The 23,111-nt window shown below is 28.4% G+C and overlaps 3 protein-coding genes across 4 annotated transcripts; 1 reads left to right on the forward strand and 2 right to left on the reverse strand.

The window, feature by feature from the left end:
* Nucleotides 1–1,453: 1,453 nt before the first annotated feature.
* On the reverse strand, nt 1,454–2,880 carry LOC113547805 (alpha-1,3/1,6-mannosyltransferase ALG2). The gene has a single exon (XM_026948317.1). It carries the CDS (start codon nt 2,681–2,683, stop codon nt 1,499–1,501), a length of 1,185 nt encoding a protein of 394 aa, XP_026804118.1. The 5' UTR covers nt 2,684–2,880; the 3' UTR covers nt 1,454–1,498.
* Nucleotides 2,881–3,142: 262 nt separating this feature from the next.
* LOC113549421 lies at nt 3,143–4,189 on the forward strand. Of its 2 annotated transcripts, XM_026950704.1 has the most exons (3): nt 3,143–3,282; nt 3,410–3,718; nt 3,786–4,108. In XM_026950704.1, exons 2-3 carry the CDS (start codon nt 3,416–3,418, stop codon nt 3,918–3,920), a joined length of 438 nt encoding a protein of 145 aa, XP_026806505.1. In that variant the 5' UTR covers nt 3,143–3,282; nt 3,410–3,415; the 3' UTR covers nt 3,921–4,108. The 2 variants fall into 2 exon arrangements, with proteins under 2 accessions (XP_026806505.1, XP_026806504.1); XM_026950703.1 differs by lacking the exon at nt 3,143–3,282 and having other exon boundaries at nt 3,289–3,718; nt 3,786–4,189.
* Nucleotides 4,190–8,911: 4,722 nt separating this feature from the next.
* Nucleotides 8,912–22,280, reverse strand: LOC113547859 (tubulin alpha-1C chain). The gene is made up of 4 exons (XM_026948403.1): nt 22,121–22,280; nt 13,288–13,510; nt 11,855–12,396; nt 8,912–10,659 (listed from the first exon to the last, which is right to left on the reverse strand). Exons 1-4 carry the CDS (start codon nt 22,121–22,123, stop codon nt 10,075–10,077), a joined length of 1,353 nt encoding a protein of 450 aa, XP_026804204.1. The 5' UTR covers nt 22,124–22,280; the 3' UTR covers nt 8,912–10,074.
* Between the last annotated feature and the right edge of the window lie 831 nt (nt 22,281–23,111).

The raw sequence follows: 23,111 nt of genomic DNA on the forward strand, positions 1-23,111 counted from the left end.
TTTATTTATTTTCTCTATTTTTTATTTTACTAGTCATTATGTTTAATACTTTAATGTGAAGTTTATGTATATTATTCTATATGTGTTGTGTTCATGTACTATACATTTTTTTGTCTCCATGCTATTTATAAGCTTTATTACCAGCTAATGCTCTATGTATACAAATATAACGGTTACATTTGCTAATTGCTAAACAGTATAATTTTTTTATTATTATTGAATTCTACACTGCTAGGTTTATATACATATTTTTTTTGCAATTATACTTTGAAGGAAAAGGAAAAAAGACACTAATGTTATTGACGCCAAAGGCTCATGTTCCTCATAGTCTATTATTATATTATATAATTATTTTATTTATTATTATTTATTGTATTTGTATATATTGTACTTATATTTTATATTTTACATTTTTACTTGAAAATAAAATAAAAATTTTATATCATATTTTTATTGCATTGATTTTTCAACCTGTATTTACAATATAAGTGTGAAATTTAAATAAAAAGTCAACTTTTAAAACTAAAATTATTATAATACAATTTAATCATTATACTTATATTATAATAGACCACATATTTAAAAAAATATTCTTATATAATGTATAGATGGGATGGGCAAATGGTGGCCTAGGAGTCGCATCCGCCCACGTTCAATTTTTAACTGGCTCGTGCTACATTTCAAATTACTTTATAAAAATATAAAATGTTAGGATTTTTCTGTATCTTATTTTATTATATTTATAAAATGTATGTAATTATAATCAATTATATTATTTAAAGGCAAGATATATAGATTATAATCATTAAACCTTGATTTAAAGGGGCATAGTTAACATAGCTATTAAATTATCAGTTCTGTCATGTCATGCTATAAGTATGCTAAATAAATGTAAATTGTAAATTTGTGATTGACCTTTCTTTTGCTTTATGCTTTCTATGTTCTCTGGTCTGCTAGATTTTTATTTTCAAAAAATTGGCCTTTTAGTAGCATTTAGTTACCTATCCTTGCTGTATAGTAACATTCACATAATATTTTAGGGATGTTACAAACATACAAATATATCTGAAATACCCAGGTATTTCATTTTTATAGCATAAAATAATATATAAATAATATTATGGTATATGATTGGTAAACACTTTGAAAAAGTAAGAGGAAAAATATTTGGAAACAAGTCTGACAAATATTTGAGGAATTTTTTTTTCATCCTTTAATATTTATTGATGACAAAAATGATAGATTTTCAAATAAATTGAACTGTGTAATTATAATTTAAATGATCCTAAGTATAAATATGATATCACCAAATAGTGAAATAAAAACAAGATTACAATATGAAAAAATATATACTTTTAACTTTAGTGCCCTGTTTAAAATGTAGGTATTGTAATACATTTATAAGCCATAAAAGTTAAGCTTGTCTTCAAAACAAAACAAAAAAAAGGTAAGACTTATAACCAAATATCACAAAATACAAATCCAAGTTGTATTTTATTCAGACATATATATTTTCTAATATACTATCTATTTTAGTTTTAAATGCCCCAAATGAAAAAATATCATTAAATCTCTTTTTACCATGCTTTCCAAATAAATCAGCCTTTCCTTCAACTTCTACTAACTGTTTTATAGCATCAGCAAAATCTTCAGGTTCAGCATTTCGTAAGTATCCATTATGATCATTTTCAATGGTCTCTTTGGGTCCACCATTATTAACTGCCACAACAGGTTTACCACAGTACATGGCTTCTAATGGCACAATACCAAAATGTTCAAAAGACGGAGTGTATACCAAGCATAAGCAATATCTAAGGAGTGATATTTTTATGGTATCTGATGGTGATTTAAAAAATATAACACGTTTATCGAGTTTCATATCTTGAACAAGATTCACTAACTCTTGAAAATATTCAATATTTTCTGAATTCAAAGGATCATAACCTCCTGCCAAGACAAGTTTTATTTTCTTGTCGGATAACAAATTGAAACTATGGATCGCCAAACTCAGATTTTTCTTCCTCTCATACCTATTTATGGATAAAATGTATTTACAATTGTCCACGTCTATTAAATCTTTTACTTGTATGGTTTCAGTATTGTCGAAAAATTCTGTGTTTATGGACGGGTAGACGACTGTTGGTACTGTCTTTATACTTTTAAACGTTCTCTTGAATACGTCCAATGTGAAATGACTGTTGACCAAGATCGTGTGAGCGCACCCAGTGGTCTTCTCTTCCAGCCAGTCCAACGGCAGTCGATAATATCGCTTCAAGGCGTGGTCGTGCGCGGCTAACAGTTGATCGGGATAGTGGCAGTAGAACAGTACTTTGCAGGACATCCAATTCAGTATGGGAATGCAAACCGATATTTGGTCGACGAACACCACATCCGGATGGATGGAACTGAAAAACGTCAGGTACAATGCGGCGTACACCATACGCACGTAACTGCACAGTGCGTAACACTTGCCGAACACCGTCCTCGGCAGCCAGTCGCCGACGACAGTCACCGGCAACGTACCGTCTCTGGTCTCTTCGAAACAGTGCGAGACACTGTGATGGTTGGTGACGAACCGAACGGAATGTCCCGATTGCTTCATCGCCATAGCCGCGTCGACCACCAGCCGTTCGGCACCGCCGATGCCCAGGTCGGGGTGCAGGAAGACTACGTTCAATTTCATCGTGAGACGTTCTCCTCGATCGAAAACATGTAACTATATTAATAGGCAAACGGACACGTCACTAACAACACGTGTATACAACAATAATGTATTATTTTATAAACCGTCAGACGTTTGTTCTAATAATAATTGCTGCAAAAATTCGATAGGTATGTTAATATATTTTATTATATTTTTGAAGAGTTGTCACAAAATTACAAAAATTCAAATAATTGTTATCACTTATCTACATATTATTTGGACATCGACCCACAGCTGATAATAACATCTTTTATTATCTGTAGCGTTGTAGACCCGTCAATATCACGAACACATATATACTGTTTTTCTTATATTCCGTGGTAAATACATAAGGACTATTCCGTGATTGTGATACTAATATATATATACAAAAGCATGGAAACAAATATAATTATCAATGTATAATATTATTGACTTATCAAAAACAATAATAATAAATAATAATTAAAAATATTGTTGCTTCCTGAATCCTGGATTCGTATCGAAAAATTTGAAAATTATCATTATATTTTAAGTTTTAAAAACAATTTACAATGTCTTGGCAAATTTGTTAACGATCTTGTTTACCCACATACCAAGTAAGTTTATTACTGCGTACACGTAAGACATATGACGCAGTTCAAGGACTGTTTTAACCCACTTTTCATGCTCGTACAATCTTTTGAAGTTCCGCAATTGAAGTGTTTCTTTTTCTCGATTAAACAGACTAAAATGACTGACGACCTTTCACGTAACGAAGCCGCTCGCCAACGGCAAGAACGTTGGGAGCATCATATGCACGGCCTTTGTATACTTGACAATCACTTGAATGTCGAAATGGAAATAGCCTCTCACCGATCAGCTGTACTCAACCATCTTGTAGAACAAGCCAACAGGGTTAAGGATTTGTGGCTTGAATTCCAACGGAAATCTGATAATGGACAAGTATTGGAAGATACTGCTGTACAAATGGCTATTGAACAACATGGTCTACAGAGTCATAATTTCCATCAGCCGCAATTGCAAAATAAAACAGTTAGTACCTAAATGTTCATCTAATGTAATTTTTATTCCAATCAATAGATGTTTTCCTTAATTTTAGATTGTGTCACAACCTCAAAGTAAACCTCCAGAAATAGACTGCGATGATGTTTTCAATCAAGCTGTGTCTGCAGCAATAGTCGCAAATGGATTAATTACTACTACATCTACTCAACCAGAAAATTATAACATGTAATAATTGTTATGTAAATAAACATTTATATCATCACCAAGGGACGACATCTTAGAAAGAAAAAAATATTTCTACGTCATACTTCATACAACTTTTAGAAAAATTTGAAAAGTATTTATTAACTTAATAATATTAAATATTTTAAACCTGAATATGTGATAGAAACTTACCATTTTTTTTTAACGTTTCATTTAACTTATTTTTTCATAAAATCTCATAGTATATCTTTTTATTTTAGGTATTATTGTGTTAATAACTCGTTTATGTCTTCTTTTGCTTTACCTAATATTTTTTATTTTTTAATGAAATGATTTATTCAAACTAATTATTTTCTAACTATTATGTATTTTCTTTATACGTAGCGTGTACATTAAAACATTTTATTAAATTTTTTTTATGTTTTAAAAAGTACATTTTATTTAATCTGCAGACGGTAATAGAAATAATAATATTTTATATATTTATAAAACAAAAATAAAAACTTGTAATAAACATGATAAATATATTAGTCCCTATTGTGATTGATATGAATCGATGAAAGGTTTATGTTAACTAAATGTGGTTTAATCCACAATTCAAAATATATGTATACAAATATATTTTGTTTTATAGATGTGTTCAAATTACAATAATGACATGTGTACATAATTCATACATATATTATTATTTTTTACATACTATTGTTGTTATTACTTTTAAAACACATTATTAATTATCATAGATTACTATTCCATTTATATATTAATAATTCTTCTAATAAAAATTTTAAGTATTATAGTCTAAATTTTTATTTTTAGAAAAATTAAATTTTTTTATGTTTGCTTTTGTGTTTTAAGTTTTTATTAATAAATAAATGTTTTTGTGATTTTTTTTACTTATTATTGTGTTATATGTTTTTGATAAATATATTTAGTTTTAATTTTATAATTAATAACTTTAATTTTCCCATTTTTATTGTGACAAAAGTCAAAGTTGTTGTATATTATTCCTTATTTCTTAATCATAAATATTATTTTAATCTATATATCCCAAACTAAACTACTGTATACCTGACTTATTCTAAAAATTATTGAACATTCTTTGTCTCGTAAAATTATTATTTTTAAGTTATAAAAATTTAGTAAAAATAAATGTGTAATTGATTAATGTATAGTTTAGTGTTAATTTATTAATATAACTATTGTAAACAATATTTTGAACTATTCACCTAAACTTACTTGCCCATTTGTGACTTTTAAAAAAAGGTACTTCTCTAAATTACTGTGTTTACAGTTTACACATAATTATAGCAAATTAAAACATAAAACTACCATTGAGCTACTTTTCATACATTCTAGCTTACTAAACAATTGCAATAATTTTAAGCAAGATTGGGCAAGTTAATGATTTTTTTTAACTCAGTTAAGTTAAGTTAATATGCATCAATAAGAAAAAGTTAAAAGTTAATAAAAATTTTTTTTTAAAACTATTAAGTTAAAAAAAAAGTTATTTTTTTTTTTATTCGTTAGCATACTTTATTTTTTTATCAACACACAACTAAATTATAGGCTATAAGCCTATAATCCTTATACTTCATCCAACATATAGTATTTTTATATTTTCATATTTTCTAATATGTACAGGATGTTCCTTTAAAGTACAGAGTGATTGGATAAGTTGCTGTAATGGAAGGTATTTTATTTAGATTCAACAATAAAATATGATTGTATAGTTGTATACAAAAACGATTTTGAACAGAGGCAGTTTGTCAGGGCATGATTAGGTTCATAGTAGGTAAAATTTGAAAAAGTCATTAAGTAGTATAATAATAATAAATGTAGGTAGGTAGGTACTATGAAAGTTTCAACAAATAAATTTTAGATAGGTAACTAATTTCATCCAAATTTTAAATTAAAAATAAATGTCTATAAAAAAAATTATATTAATATAGGTATACTTTTTAAAAATTTTTGACTAGGAATAAAAAAAAAATGATGCATTTAACATTTTTCAACTACTATCATAAAAACTTATGAGAAACCACGTAGGTATAAAATTTTCATTTGTATATAAAAATACATTTTTTTATGAATATCTAACAACAAATAATTTTCAGATTGTCGAGATTATGATGAATTTTGTCAAAATTTGAACTTAAAATGATTATGAAAAAACTCATGCCAGTTAAAATTGTTTACTAGTATTATAACATCTTAACGAGGAACTTTATATTACATTTTCAAGCTTTTAGACTCAATACAAATTTCTCATTGACATTTGGTGAACATTTCAAGTCTTTAAAGTTTAAAGGTTAATGGTTTTTAAATTAAACAAAATAAGAAAATCGTTCTATAAGAATTTTTTAATTAACGAGTGAGTGACGCCCATAAAAAGTTATTTTGGAGGCTCAACTTTTTTTTGTATTTCCAATAATAACAATTTCTGGGAAATCTTATATTAACTTTTCAAGTTTTTTGACAGCGAAAAATTTTTTATATACAAATTTAAAAAAGTCGACATTCCTATAAGTTCAAAAAAATTCAAAATATTTTGAAAATGTAATGGCGTATATGTAATGCTAATATAAACATTCAGTGAAAATTTCATGAATCTACGGTTATTATTTTTAGAGTTACTTCAAAAAACAATATTGATTTTGCGTAAAAAATCCCGTTTTTTCTTAAATTTCGTGAAGTGGTTAAACCCCCCCCCCCATTTATACGTGCCTGGTTCTTAGACACTAAAAAAAAAACAGGTACCTCATCATTGTAAAATCAATACATTCTTCCACTTAGAATCTAAAATTCAAATATCTTACTATTTAATTTTTTCCTATATTATATTGTTACAGTTATTTATTGATTATTATTACACAATTAGTTATCTAAAACTATTTACTTATTATGAAATTATAATAATAAAAAAATTACAATTTACAATTTAATTAAAAACAATAAGTAACGATAATATTATGTTCCATATTAGTTTCAGTAAAATTATAACGACGACGATTTGTACAAATGTGATTGTATATGCAGAAAAACTTCATTTTCGTAAACGTTCATTGTGAATGCATATTTAAAACTTGATAATATTTCTAGGAAAAAACTTTGAAAAGAATTCTTGAAGTCAGCATTCTCGCCATGATAAATTTTATAAATTTCTTTTAATACCAGCAAGCTTCTATTTTTATTGATAATTTTAGAACATTGTATTAAATTAAAAAATTAGTTTTATTTTCTAAAATATTAATAGATACTGTTAAGTGTAACTTGTTCAAAAACTTCTAAATGGTCAACACTACGAACCAAACTAAACAAAATCAAACCAAGTATTCTTCCATGGCCAACCATCCATCTTTCCAGGCGCCAAGAAGTAATACTTAATAGAATCAGAATTGGACACACGTAAACACCTAATGACCAAAACGAATCCCAAACCTTGTCTCACTTGTGGTGAAATTCCCTCAGTCAAACATATAATATGCTTCTGTCGAGAATTCAACGACACTAGAACCAAACTCAAGCTAGCTGATAACCTTCAAGAAGCACTAGGCCCGGATCCAGACAACATTCAAAAAATATTCATCTTTTTAAAACTAACTAAATTATATTATAACCTAATCTAAAAATCTCCCCCACTTCCCAAACTTGAATTGTATAACCCACCCACCGCTTACTCTTTGTATGTACACAATGTAACATCCTTTTTTTAAACACATACTTATATCATCTATTATATATAACAAAAGTCGATAACCTAAGTTGTTGTGGCTTATTCATAAAAAAAAAAAAAATTCTAAAGCTTCTATAAATAGCAAACTCAGAGTTACAATTCTTTTTATACTTTTATTAAAGTCCGGAAAACATAAAATTGTATAATTCAAATATATAAGTATAGGTAATAAGGGCATATGACTAATATGCAAAAATATGCTATTTTCTTTAGTTCTTTACCTATAGAAGAATGATCAAAGATAACCTATTTTTCGTAATTGTTTATAAAAATAAGCATAATAATATGCAAAATCTTTTTTTTTATTTCTTTTGTTATGGCTATCGATTATTATTTTTCCTGTATACAGGTTAGGTTACCTACCTTTGAAATTTGAACTTCATAATAAACGATTTATACTGTATAATATTATTTAAATTAAATACAATTATACAATATACTATACTTGAATGTATAGTAATTTACAATACTGAATTACATAAGTACCTATGTATTTGTAAGTATTGTTCCGCTAGAAAAGTGTCATTAAAACTCAGAAGAATTAAAAACAAATTCAGAACGAATATCTAGTATAAATAAAAATACTTAACTAGACTCGTGATATTATTGGAGTCAAAAAATTATATTTTACAGTCAATTAATTATTTAGATGACATAATACAAACATTTGATTTGATTGTCAAAGCTATAAAACATTTTTAAATAGAATACTTACTTTGAGAAACCTATTAAATTTTAAGTTGCTATTATAAATCTATAAAAACTAAAATCCTGATATATATACAAATTAAAAGACAGATATTGACGTATGATATCCAACTTTGAAGTACTTACAACCAAAATGTGAAATATAAATACCCTGCAATCTTTTCAATCAATCAATTTACGCATCGCATATTTGCACACAGGTGCAGTAAGAGTGAGTGAGGTGCACCTTGCACCCCTTGCAGGTGTACTTTGCCTCTATCGTACGTTATCAATAACTCTCTATAATATCCAATTACTTAAAATTATAAATATTTCTTAAGCCTGAAAGATGTAAATACCTAGGTAAAATGGATACAAAACTAAACAAGGGATTTGTTGTTCAATTCTTTGTTTTTATCAAAAATGAGAGTAAGAATCATTATATATATAATATAAAATGTATTATTATATTATTATTATTCGTCTACAAACAAATTTAAATTATCATTACAATAACATAATATAATACTATCGTAAAAATATTTAAGTATATATAATATTATAAACTAATATCTACGTTAGTTAACGTCAGTAATAATTAATAATTAATAAGTTTTAAGTTAAATATTTATGTTAATGTCATATCTTAAGCTAAAAAGAACAAATTTGAAAGAAAAAACACATACAACTTAATTTATAGGTACTGTTAGTCGTTATACACGCGTACATATTATATGATAAATATGCAAACGATCTGTTTAACAAATATGGGGCTGTATAATATATAATATATTATATATACGGAAATATGTGGAATGGGGAGTAGGGGTTCAAATCCCACCCTCTTGACATTTTACAACGAAAAAACATACAAATTCTTATTACTATAAAATTGTTTTTTTTTTTAATGATTTGTGATAATTATGAACTCTACCCACCCCTCCACCATAAAAAATTCCTGCAGTCCATTATGCCACCGATCAACACGTATAATACAATATTATAATTTAGTTATAAGCTAGTAAAAAATAATCTTCATGTATTAATATTATATTTAAACAGGTGGTCGATCGAGTATAAGCGTTAGTGTAAATAAATTATTCGATTTTCAAAATTAAAAACGATATAGGTATTATATAAATTCAAAATAGCCATTTCAACGATATAGCCCGCGCCCGATTCCTGTTGGAGGTGAATTATGATATAATATTATGTATTTTATTTAAGATGTTACTAATACTCAAAGCTTAAATTATAAAAAGGGGTGCACAGGAACAAAGATCTTCTATTAATATATTTTATTGAAACGAGGGGACGGTACATTCTTTTACAAAAATATTTTTGAAAACCATATTCAACGTTGATATAATATTGTTAATATATTATAATGCACCTTCTTCGGTCTTTTATTAACTAAGATAAGTTAAATAAATTGTAAAGTGCATTAATGATAAGATCATGACTTAGGACCACTGTGATATATAATATTATATAAAAATATATCTTATTGATTTTTTACTTGGTGTACATTAATCGGAGTATGTATATTTTTATAGTTATGCTGAAAAGATTGTGTCAACTTATTTTTCAAATTCGAGCAGTGATTATTATTGTTAGATTATTTTCATCGTACGAGCAAGACTCGAGGGCGGAAATGTTTGTGACCAGAGATATCGCAGTCCTCGAGGTCGGGCGGCGGCAGTCGTTCGTCGCGGTGTTGAAACGGTGGTGGCGGTGGAGGTGCGAGTGATGGTCGTTAGTATTCGTCTCCGTCGTCGCCGTCGCCGTCCGCCGAATCGGTGGCCACCTCCTCGTAATCCTTCTCGAGCGCGGCCAAGTCCTCGCGGGCCTCACTAAACTCGCCCTCCTCCATGCCCTCGCCCACGTACCAGTGTACGAATGCTCGTTTCGCGTACATCAGGTCGAACTTGTGGTCGAGCCGGGCCCAGGCCTCGGCGATGGCCGTCGTGTTCGACAACATGCACACGGCCCGCTGCACCTTGGCCAGGTCGCCGCCCGGCACCACCGTCGGCGGTTGGTAGTTAATGCCGACCTTGAATCCGGTCGGGCACCAGTCCACAAACTGTATGGTCCTCTTCGTCTTGATGGTGGCGATAGCCGCGTTCACGTCCTTCGGCACCACGTCGCCCCTGTACAGCATGCAACACGCCATGTACTTGCCGTGCCGTGGGTCGCACTTGACCATCTGATTGGCCGGCTCGAAACAGGCGTTGGTGATCTCGGCCACGGTCATCTGTTCGTGATACGCCTTCTCGGCTGATATCACGGGTGCGTAGGTGGCCAGTGGGAAATGGATACGCGGATACGGCACCAGATTCGTCTATACCAAATCAGATACGTACAAGCAATCCTTTATTATTTATATATTATATTATATTTTTTTAAATAGCTCGTTGGAGCTTTACCCTCTCCGTCCCCCTTCTATTCAAATGTTTAAGACGGGCTTAATTTTATTTTTAACAAATTTAAAGTCAGATGATCCATATAGTTATTATATCGACCAAGTTTTTATTTATGTTAGTACCTTAAGTACCTATAATACGAGTATATACTTTTAATTTTGACTGAATCCGGCCTATCGTTAAAGTTATCCACAATGAAATAACTAGCTAGATCAGTAATAGCTTGATAAAAGATTAATATATTATACACATAACAGAACATTACCTAAAATAGAAAAAATTACAAAATGTCTTATGAGATTATTGTTATCTATGCGGTGATATAATTGGAACTTGGAATTGATGTTAAATATGTGCTACTTGCATTTTCTTACAGTTCAATGTAAATTATTTATTTTTAAAGCAATTATTATAACTTATAAGTATCTCATAATTGTAAATTTTTTGTGAAGTTTAAAATGTTGATAACTTTCTACCAAATTAAAATGTCAAAATAAACTTTGGTGTAGCCCTTAGTTAATATTTTTACTTTTTAATTTTATAATTTCTAAAATTCAATGTAATAGCCTAATGGATTATTCCGAACGTGAAATATGCTATGTTGATCGTTAGTATAACGGAGACAAAACATGTGGATATAAATATATATATAATATAATACATCCAATAAAATGCTATTTATTTAAGTATACAATAGACGACGATTATATGATGGACTCGTCGTCATATCATTTAAAATGTAAAATGTTCTATCACAGAAAAGAATAAAACGGTATTATTGTATATTTCGTTTCAACATTTGTATTATTTAAACAACACAACAACGATTTTATACACAGTAAATACAACGGTGGCAATTTAGCAATTTAATAAAATCTAGCAAAACTGAATTGGAAATAAGTATTTGAACTCTATAATGGTTATGTTGATACCACTGAAGAAATATGATCATTTTTTAATTTTAAATTATAAAATTATTTGAGTAAATTTGTAAATTCATAATATTTTATCGTTTATCTTCAAAAATTTGATAGTTAGATTTATAATCTACACAATAATGTGTATTTTAAAATTGTAATTGGATATTTATTAATTTTATTGTGATTTTTTTACTTGAAACTCTGTCAGGTCGACGTTTAACGCGCCGTCAAACCTCAGCGACGCCGTAATGGAAGACACAATCTGGCCGATCAATCGATTCAGGTTGGTGTATGTGGGCCGTTCAATGTCCAAGTTTCGGCGACATATATCGTAGATGGCCTCATTGTCTACCATGAATGAACAATCTGAATGCTCGAGAGTGGTGTGTGTGGTCAATATGGAATTATACGGCTCTACTACGGCTGTGGATACCTGCGGCGCCGGGTAAATGGAGAACTCCAATTTGCTCTTTTTTCCGTAGTCCACGCTCAGCCGTTCCATGAGCAGCGACGTGAACCCGGAGCCAGTACCGCCACCGAATGAGTGGAATACTAAGAAACCCTGCAGCCCAGTGCATTGGTCAGACAGCTTCCGGATCCGGTCCAGTACGATGTCCACGATCTCCTTACCAATCGTGTAGTGACCACGAGCATAATTGTTGGCGGCGTCCTCTTTGCCAGTGATCAGCTGTTCGGGGTGAAACAGTTGTCTGTACGTGCCGGTACGCACTTCGTCTGTAACAACAACATTAGTTGATGACTATAATTATAATTTAATATATACATAATTATACGTCACGATTCAGTTGTATAGTGAAAATTGCAATGCTCGAAAAGGGAAGGAACTACGGGTTTGGATATATAATACAGAAAACATTGAATAATTTATAGGTGTACAATTTTGGAAAAAGTTTTTAGGTATATTTATGTTGAAATTACAGGAGAGATTTTATAAATAACTGCAAGTAGTAGTATAAAATGTTGTATGGATTCAAATATTGGGTAGTAAACAATAAAACGGAAGACAAGGTGAGTGAAGCCGTGAAGGCCAATATAGAATTGTGGAATGACAAGGGAAGATAGAATAAGAAATTAATTCATTATGGGTAGTGTAGGAGTAGCACGTATTGAATACAAAATGAGGGTGAATATTTTGAAATGGTTCGGTAATGTTATGAGTAGGTAACGGATGTTTGTTCTCTAAAACATTTAAAAATATGCATGCATTTATGCATTATAAAGTATAAAAATATGCTTAGAATTTATTAAAAATATGCATCAATGACATATTTTATATATTAATAACTTATAAGTAAAGGTGAATTGGATATAATAAGAGAGAATATATGGACAATGATCATAAATGTAGAAAGAAAAAGAAGAAGAAACAGAGAAAGATACGATTATACGAAAATAGCTAGAGTGAGCATAATTAAAAATGCAAAAAATCAATGAGTACTATATACAATCAAATACTTTGATCATTCAAGCATAAAGATTCATCAAACACAATCTGTTTTTAATATACATATGATCATTGATTACATATTGTTCTATTATACGGTTGTCTGATGACAAGTTTTAAGTACATTTAATATAATATGAGGTAGGGAAAAAATTGGTTACCGACAACGGTTGGCTCCAAATCGACAAACACAGCTCTCGGGACGTGTTTTCCAGCTCCGGTCTCGCTAAAAAACGTGTTGAAACTATCATCGCCGCCGCCAATCGTCTTATCCGATGGCATTTGTCCGTCGGGTTGAATGCCATGTTCTAAGCAGTATAGCTCCCAACACGCATTACCGATCTGGACACCGGCTTGACCAATATGTACTGATATACATTCACGCTAAAAATAAATGCATAAATAATATTATTAACTATATTATTACTTATATTAATAAAATATGTTTAATTCACTTTTAGTGAATATATTATAGAGTAGGACTTGTAAATTATTATGTTTTTCTATACTTTATAACTGCCCATATAACTATACTCTGTCCAGAGTGAGAACGTGCCGCAGACCGACCAAAATCAGTTTTTCTGCGCATTCCTTAATAATATTCAGCTAAAGTAAACCAGTCTTGATAGCATGGTGACGCGGGAGGTTGCGCAGAACCGGCGCGTTCTCTCGCTAGACAGACTATATCTGAATTAAAATTTGGTTAGGTATTGATTGTTTTTTAAATGTGCCGTGGGGTAAAATTTTCATTATTGATACATGTTTTATCTAATCGTATACGATATTTGATATATATATATATATATTAATACCAATTTGTCAATAATGTTTTAGTTTCGTATATCTTTTAAAATATCAGTATATTTTAATTTATTCGGATATATTTATGAAATTAGATTGATTTGGATTTATAAATACATACGGTTATATATAACTTCCGTGACTCGAAATTCATCACGTAATAAAATAAATGAACCAGGGCGTGAATTTAATAGGCAATAATAGAAATTATCGACAAAGATTAATAATTATTATGTATATAAAAAGATCGGTAATCACTAATTGTATGTTGATGATTGTAAAAAATACAAAGTCTACAAGTATTTTTAAGAAACAAATAGAAGGGAATAATATTTCAGCATTGGTTTTATTAAAACTATATCTTTGAAATATTAACAGCAAATAACATTTTTTTTCTTTTAATCGACATAACTTATTTGTTAATTATAAATTCAAATGAAAGTAGTGTACATCGATTCACATTTTCCATCATATTTGCATATATTATTATATAATTATTTGTAATCTACATTTCACTTTAGAATATTATCAGGACCTAGGAGTAGGTACTATTATTTCTTATTACTAATTTATTTAATATTTATAGTATTTATATTCGATAACAAAATTGTGTACACTCATAATGTGGTAATAATAGTAAACGTCAAGTAATAAGTGCGATGAAAAAATTTTGAAAATTCATTAAATACCTATAATCAAACTATAAGTCGACGATCATTCCCTTCGTTTCGTAAGAATACCGAAAAACATAGATGTCCGAAACTTAATTGTCATTACCTCTTTACACATGGAGTTATTTAAAAAAAAATATACAAGATAGATAGATTTAGTTTGAAATGTAAAAACGTAAGAAAATAAAAATAATAATGATTGGAAACACGTATTGTTTTTATCTGAATTGCTTATTTTTCTTAATGATGGTTTTTTTTTATGCTCAAATGGATTTTTTTCTGCACATATACTATGTACAGTGTACACTTGACGACAGCAACGTGTTAAACCGTGTCTTCGGATTTAGGGCGTTCTATATTATTATTCAGTGTTATAATTATTATGTATTTTACGTAGTCGTCATCGTCGAATCATGAGATGACTAGCGATCCGAAAATGGTTTGACTGAAATCTACGAAAACGAAAGGCAAATGATAATAAATAATAATATATACGAGAGGCGTTGTGGAGAACGGAAGACGTTCTTAATGTTATCGTAATCCCACCGTAACCAATAAAATGGGAGAACCAAATTGCGAATTACCCTGGGACACAGGAAACCGTCATACGACACACAATTCCTAAATATATATTTATTACAAATCTAATATCGTAATCATACTGTTGTCTACCGGACGGGAGCGGCGACGAAATTAGATATAAACTGGTGCGTGTGTGGGTATATTCTCTCTCTTCGTCGGATATGGTGAAAAAAATATAATAATATATAAAGACAACGGCGATAATAAAAATGAGAAACGACAGAAATCGCTAATGGAAACAATTACCATAATTATTATATTATGTTATATGGGTTTTGTCAGGCATATTATAATATAATACTATAATAGAGCATTTATATTATATGTATAATTTATAATATAAATATAAGGACGAGTGACGCATAATAAACCGGACGATATAGGCGTTGGGCTAGGTGGATAATTGCATGGGGGCGGCGGTTGTAATTATTATGAATTAAGATGTGATAGTGATAATGATAAAAATAATAAATATAACGCATGGAATTGTACAGAAGCACTTTTACGCGACAATGTCTCATATAAACGTTCTGGAAATAAATTGCCTAGACTAATAGGTAGATATTATAACAATCTATATAACACAATCATTTTGTATACCTAAGTGAACATAATATTAAATAAAGATTTATTTTTTAATTTTATAATTATCTAAATTCAAATACTTGACAACGATGTGTGAGTATTATGGAGACTGGAGAGAATATTTAGAATTTCGGTAAACATTTTTTGTTTGGTGTTAACAATGGAGGTAATTATTTCTAAAGTAAATTATCCCTACATGATACTTATTCTGGGTATTCCTTGTTCTGTAGTAAGTACTAAGTACTACTACAATAATAAAAAATTGGTGATGTATAATATCGATTTCACGGGATATTGATTTTGCCAACTATAATACATACCCTCTAACAGTAGTTACTAAATACTAATATTTACTACCAGTGGATTCTACCAGAGCTTTAAATTTAAAACTATATCTATATGTACTTTAAAAGTGTTGACTGTTAACCATAGTATATAGTTGATTCGTTGTGAAATTTATACATATTATTATATAAATCAATAGGTAAATCATTACTTTGAATTAAATATTTCTATTATATAAAAATATTATAATTTATGTATTTTGGCCTGGTCCGCTAGAACTTAAATAAATAAATGTATCATATGAATCATCAGTGACGTAGCCAGGGGGCTTCCGGACTCAAGCCCCCCCCCCACCACACCGAAATTTCAGACACAACAATAATTTTATTAATTTAATTACCGTTTGTGGTGATAAAGAAACGCCGCTCTTATCACACTTACTTGATCTTGATTTCATAATATGTATAATTATATGAATTATATTGTCAAAAATACAGTGTAAACTTAATTTGTTGTCATAATTGGCCATCAAAAATTAAGCCACCCCTCCCCGAAAAAAATCCTGGCTACGGCACTGTCAATCATAATAAACTATTGACTTCCTATATAGAATTCAGGGTGCCACGAAACTCATTATACTAATATATAAAATACATAATAATAATATTATACATTAATAAATTAATTGATCAGTGAAATATTAATACAATCTTAACTATTGTCTATTGGCTAATTTTTACCATTTTTTCTTATATACATTTAAGACTACAGAGTCGATATAGGTAAATATGTAGTATGAATAGTAGCCGAGGTATTTTTTTTCAAAACATGATATTTTAACGAAGCTGATAAAATAAACATGCACATTGCACAGTGATTTTTGTTCATCAAAAGATAAATTTAAGATAAGCGCCCAGCATACAGTTATATTATAATGGCCACACAGTTAGTGTATTTTTTGTCAATCGTCTTATTAATAAATTTTTTCCAATATGGCATACGCGCACATAATCATTATTATTAACCCAATAGCCTCGATACATCATGATATCTCAAAAATCGTAATAGACATCATCTGATCGTTGTAATAAATGCCATATGGTTGCCCATACTCTATATAGACTACTTAATTTTCTTCTAAGTACTGTTTTAATAATAATTGCCTTACACTAACCCTGAAAAAAACCTAATACATTTCTATGTCCCTAAAATATATAAAATATAGACAACAACCTATATTACATCATTTTCATCAGTGCACACCCAATTCACATATTGAGGAGAATTATTGCCATCGAAATAATTTCAATTAAAGTACCTACTTCTTAATTTATAAAATTGAAGTGTATCACTATAGAAATATTCCACACAATTTGTGCATATTATACCTATATATATATATATATTATATATATCATGAATCGAGTAATTCAATAATTTAAAGTCATTGATTTTATTTGATAAAAATATAGAATACAATGTATATTACTATTTTGTTTTTGCATTATATGCCTATCTACATTATACTTAAGTTAATTAAAAAATATTTCGTTTAAAACAGAAAACAATAAAAAAAAAATCAGATTACCTATAATAATTAAAAGTTATAATAAATAACTAGGTACTTAAATACTTGATAGGCGATAGATGTCAGTTTAATATAATATTGCTATTTATTTAAGTGAACTAATACATTATATTATAGTAATTTTATGTAAGATAGAACTTTAATTTAATTTAAATAATAGGTAACTAAATAAAACATATCTTTATAAATTGATTAAGTACTTGTTTTATTAAAAATATCGTATAACTAAAAAAAATATATTATTTCTGTTTAGCTATAAACTTATAATGTATAATAATCAATATACATGTTTTACATTTCATTTGTATTTTTGTTTTTTAATATTTATAAAACCTTATAGTTATAGATGTTCTAAAATATTTAATATTTGATTATTGTTTATTATTTTTCTTCCGATAATCAGTTAGAGGTACCCACGATAACAGGCAATAAGCACTCATTTAATTGACATCGTGATATTTGATTACTGACGAAGTGACGGACGAATATAAACACTATTTTTTAATGCATACCTATCTTGAAATTCTTTCCCACTCTTTAAAGTTAAATTCCAATTTTCTAACTTAAGTCTAAATAAATACAAATTATACTGGTACTATGTAATAATAAGTAATAATTAATTTGGTGTATTAAAATATTGTTATTATGATGATATAATTATGCAGAAGTTCAAGGTTATAAAGAAATGTACTTTAGTTTTAATATTCTTACGTATGATTAATTTTGGAGATACTTAGAAAACTATCACTATCCTATCTAATAAAATACAATATAATACGACCTTACCAAACCTAACTAAATCTAATAATGATTTATGTCATAATTTATTGTACTTTTATTTTTTTTTAGTACTAATAATAAAATTTATTTTTTGCTCAAAAAAAATAGGTACCTAATGTTAAATTTTTTTTAGTGTTATAACATTGCTGCAACTCAACACATTTAGTTATTAATGTGTTTATGATAATTCTTTAGGGTTTAGTCGGAAATAATAATTAATTTAAATAAGTAATTCATAATGCTATTAAAATAATTTAAATAAAAATAATATTTTTAACTATAAAGATGGTATATTTCTCTCTATTCTTAGTATTTTGAATTATTTTTAAACATAAAAATATAAAATCTTTACTTTCTTTGTAAAACGCATGTTATCTAAATTATCAAAATTGAAAAACATTTTTAATTCTTTATGTTGGTGCCTATTTAAAATAATAATTATTACTGCTCAACTCCAAAATATTAATACTCAAAAAACACGTTATGGTATTATGTATAATATTATTTTATATTCTATTGTAAACATTATTTTATAAATTATATATAATATTGTTAACATTATTATTTCTGTCGCCTGTCAGTTGTCATATTATATACTTAAGACTTAACACATTTGCAATCCTCATCGCTGCCGTATTTCTTTTTTAGAACATGTTCGTCCAATATAACGGGATTGTTTTCATCTATTATATACTTTCGATCTTGAAACTCTTGTACTCTTGTTGAAACCCAATATATTTTAATACTGCAGCACATGGTTAATGAAAAAAAAATTTCACACCCATTATGCTTTTATGTGGCTTATCGTAGATGACTAAGCAACTTTTTTTTACTCGTTGTTTTCGCATTTTAATGAAACCTAATATACATACACATATATCCAACTATTTTATTGTTGCAAAACAAATTATGTCTGCTTAAATTACTATCACAGTATCACACAATAACGCAAATTACTGTGGATCATTCATATTAAATATAGTTCTGATGAATACGAAGGTACCTAACCTATTATGAGTGATTTTAATAATTTATTATTTATTATTCGTAGTGATTATCGATACACATGACATTATTTGAGGGATTTTATCGTTTTTTTCAAAATATTTTGACATTTTTGAGCTATATACTTATAGGCATATGAGACATTATCAAATAAATCTCATACCTACTGTTAATTGTCATCATAATATTTAAGATCAAACTCGTAATAATATAAAACAAATTCTCAAATTATAAATGCATATTTAATTTACATATACACTAACTACCTAGTAAATATAGACACTTTGAACGATCGGCAAAAAAGAATACACTAAGCTATTTTTTATTACAACACAACAATTCTCCTTAAAGAGTACTTTTCCTTATATAGAATTATTAATGAAATATTATCATAATATATTATAGTCATTCATCAAACATTAAACATTTAGCCATTTAGGTCCATCACTTATGTATAGAAACTACTTAGTATTGAAAAAAAGTTGTTGCTTATTTATTATTCTATTCACTATTGTAAGCAATTGACAACGAACGAATTTAAAATAAATAAGACAAAAATATAATTGATTTATACATTGATAGTGTAATAGATTATGTAATTACACTAAAAGAAGTTTCATTAATCACAAATTATTAAATATGTATTATGTACGTATATTTATGTTTACCTAGATAACTAGTATAGATTTTTTCGAGTATCTATATTACTATTTTTAGAATAATATAATATATTAATACGACGATTATTATAGTTATTTTATTGTTAGGTATAATATCTAGATATAAAATAAATATAAAAGTACCTATATAATATTAGGCGCCTATTACATAAGTTGGCTTTTCATCTTTTACAAAATAAAAAGTAAACCAAAAGTAATTCATATGAAAAGAAAAGAAAATTCCATTACAAAGTTACACCAATAACCATGAAATAAAAAAACTATTTTGTATGGTAACATCATAATCTGTTAACCACGAAAATATTGATAACTAAAGTGTCACGCAAAACAGTTTTCATTTTAATGCAATATTATTTTTACTATATACTTACTGATAACTAAAGATATTTTATTTACACAAAACTATTTAATATGTATACATGTAATATAAACATATATATTATTTTTATAAAAAGAAAAAGAAATTAAAAAATTTTTAGAGTTTTAAAATTATTTTTTATTAAAAAAGAAATTTTACGTATTTTATAAGTATGTTTATTTTTCAAAATTATAACCTGAGTTTCTAGAATATACATATTACATACAATTTAAATATTATTTTTTTAAATAATAAATAAATTATACTTATTAGATAATATTATTTATATTAAGTGGTTAAAATTCTATACATAAAAAATTGTACTGTCTAAGCTATACGCGTATGCTAGATATTATCAATCAATTGAATAGGTATCTGGTACCTATATAAATACTTCAACTACGCTATACTTTTGAATAATGTTGAAGTATATCCACTTTTTTGAATTGTTGAAGGTATTCATACTTGTTATTGGTATAAATATTTATGTTCTAATTTAAGATTATATTAATTTTTTTATATTTACTTAGATCTCAAACAACATATTTTAATATTAAAATATTTATTTATATAAAATATTAAATAATTTTATGTTCTAGAGACAAAGAAGAAAAAATTGTAAAACAAATAAAATAATTCAAATATTGTATTCGATAAAATTATCGCCTGTTAAAAGTTAATATATATATATGAAATATATGAAAAAAATGTCATGTATAACTAAACCTTTTTTTTCGATAAGTTCAACTTTAAAATATTGTTTAGTTTTTAATAAACAAAAAAATTGATTTTTTAGAATTTTATCATCATTGTAATATAATAACGAATTTCTTTTGATTTATTAGGATTTGTTTTTTATATATTTTTTTAATAGCATTGGTATATATTCCAAATTTAAACAATATTTTTTTAAATAGTTTAACTCTTAACCGAAGACTTTCCATCATTTCATATGTTCCCACGACATCTATAGAATGTATAGCTCTTTTAAATTTAATGTGGTGTGATGGCGTATACACTCAATACGCTCACGGTGCAGTGTCCACCGCAATTATTAGCGATTTGTTACACATGCACATGTATGCATACCTATATGACAGGCTGTTGATATAACGTGTAGCGACTGTCATCAACATAAAATGTGTATATGTGTTACACAGTGTACTATATACTCTATACGGGGTTCGTTCACTTGTGTAGAATCAATGTTTTTTATTTAAGTTCGGAGAAAATTTTATATGAAAAATTTATAATATAATACTTGTTTTATTTTACTCTCCTTCGCCTGCACACCCATAAAAGTGGATTTACAGAAACAACGAATCGAAAAGGAAGTGAAAACCGCAGATGTGCAGCGTTAAATGTGTATAGGCATGTATATATAATATATTGTCCATTGCAGACGACGAACGGTCAAATCGATTAGCGACGGTTTTAGTGTAAGACGTAACCGTCGTCCCGGGAAATGACAATTTTCCTAAATGGAAAGCGCGCGGCAAAAAAGACGAAGAAAATCGTGACTAATGTCGTCGAACGTTCCGGAACGCCGGCGACGCAATGACTCAAAAGTCTGTTCGATAAATTTTTAACGACAAGAAAAACAAAAATAATTATAATTATAATAATAATAAAAAAAAAAAAACTCTAATATCTACTTACCATCTTCGTCGAATGTTTGCAGCGGTTTTGGTCTCAACAGTAAATGACTGTGTATATGGGTTTTCGGCGGCGTTTGAAGTTGTTTCGTACGGGCTTAATGAAAGACACTGAGACGCGTCACTTACCGTGCTCACGTTCTTATATAGGCGCGACCGCCGCCGCTACCGCCGTACACGAGAACTGTAATACGGGTACGCGTCTTGGTCGGTTGCACCCGCGACTCACGAGTCAGCGGCCCCTTCCACCGCCCTCGTCGCAATATAATAATAATGATGAAAAAACAAAAAAAAAACACGATTTGGATATTTAATATGCACTTACACCAGTTATATGTGCATTATTAAACCGTATACGTAAATAATAATAATACAATATATATATATTATATATTATATATATGTATATCTGCCCACTATTCACCCACTGGTAGGGTTGCTTACATCACTTGCAAATCCTGCAGTCGTTGGTCGATGACCACAAATGGATTACACCGAGGTCGCTTCTCGGACGATTTCCATGAAAATTATTATACCTACTTGTGTTATTTACATTTAAATATATATTTTTATAAGCCTGAACTCGATTTGCGGATGAAAGGTATGTTAAGTATACCCAAAATACAACTCTATCGACACGCTATTACGCCTCATCGTTATCCCATACATACAGGACGCAGTTTAAAGTGTTGCAAAAATATTTATTATTTCCTTCGTTTCTCATATTAGTCATTTAATGTATTTTTTTGAAGGAGTGATAGGAATTGCTTGAGTCTAAACATAATATATATATATTTTTCTATTTAAGTAAATTATGTATTTATAAAACAAATATTATTTTCGAATTGCAAATAATGTATAGTACAAAATTACTATTGCGCAAATGACGCGTTGTATTATTCCAGAATAAAACAGATGCACATCATTTAAAAATTTCATGATTTTCATATAAAATAACAGTGAACTTAAAATTGTGACTTATAGTACAAGCCATT

The sequence above is a fragment of the Rhopalosiphum maidis genome, chromosome 1, assembly GCF_003676215.2.
Source record: "Rhopalosiphum maidis isolate BTI-1 chromosome 1, ASM367621v3, whole genome shotgun sequence".
NCBI classification, from domain to species: Eukaryota; Metazoa; Arthropoda; class Insecta; order Hemiptera; family Aphididae; genus Rhopalosiphum; species Rhopalosiphum maidis.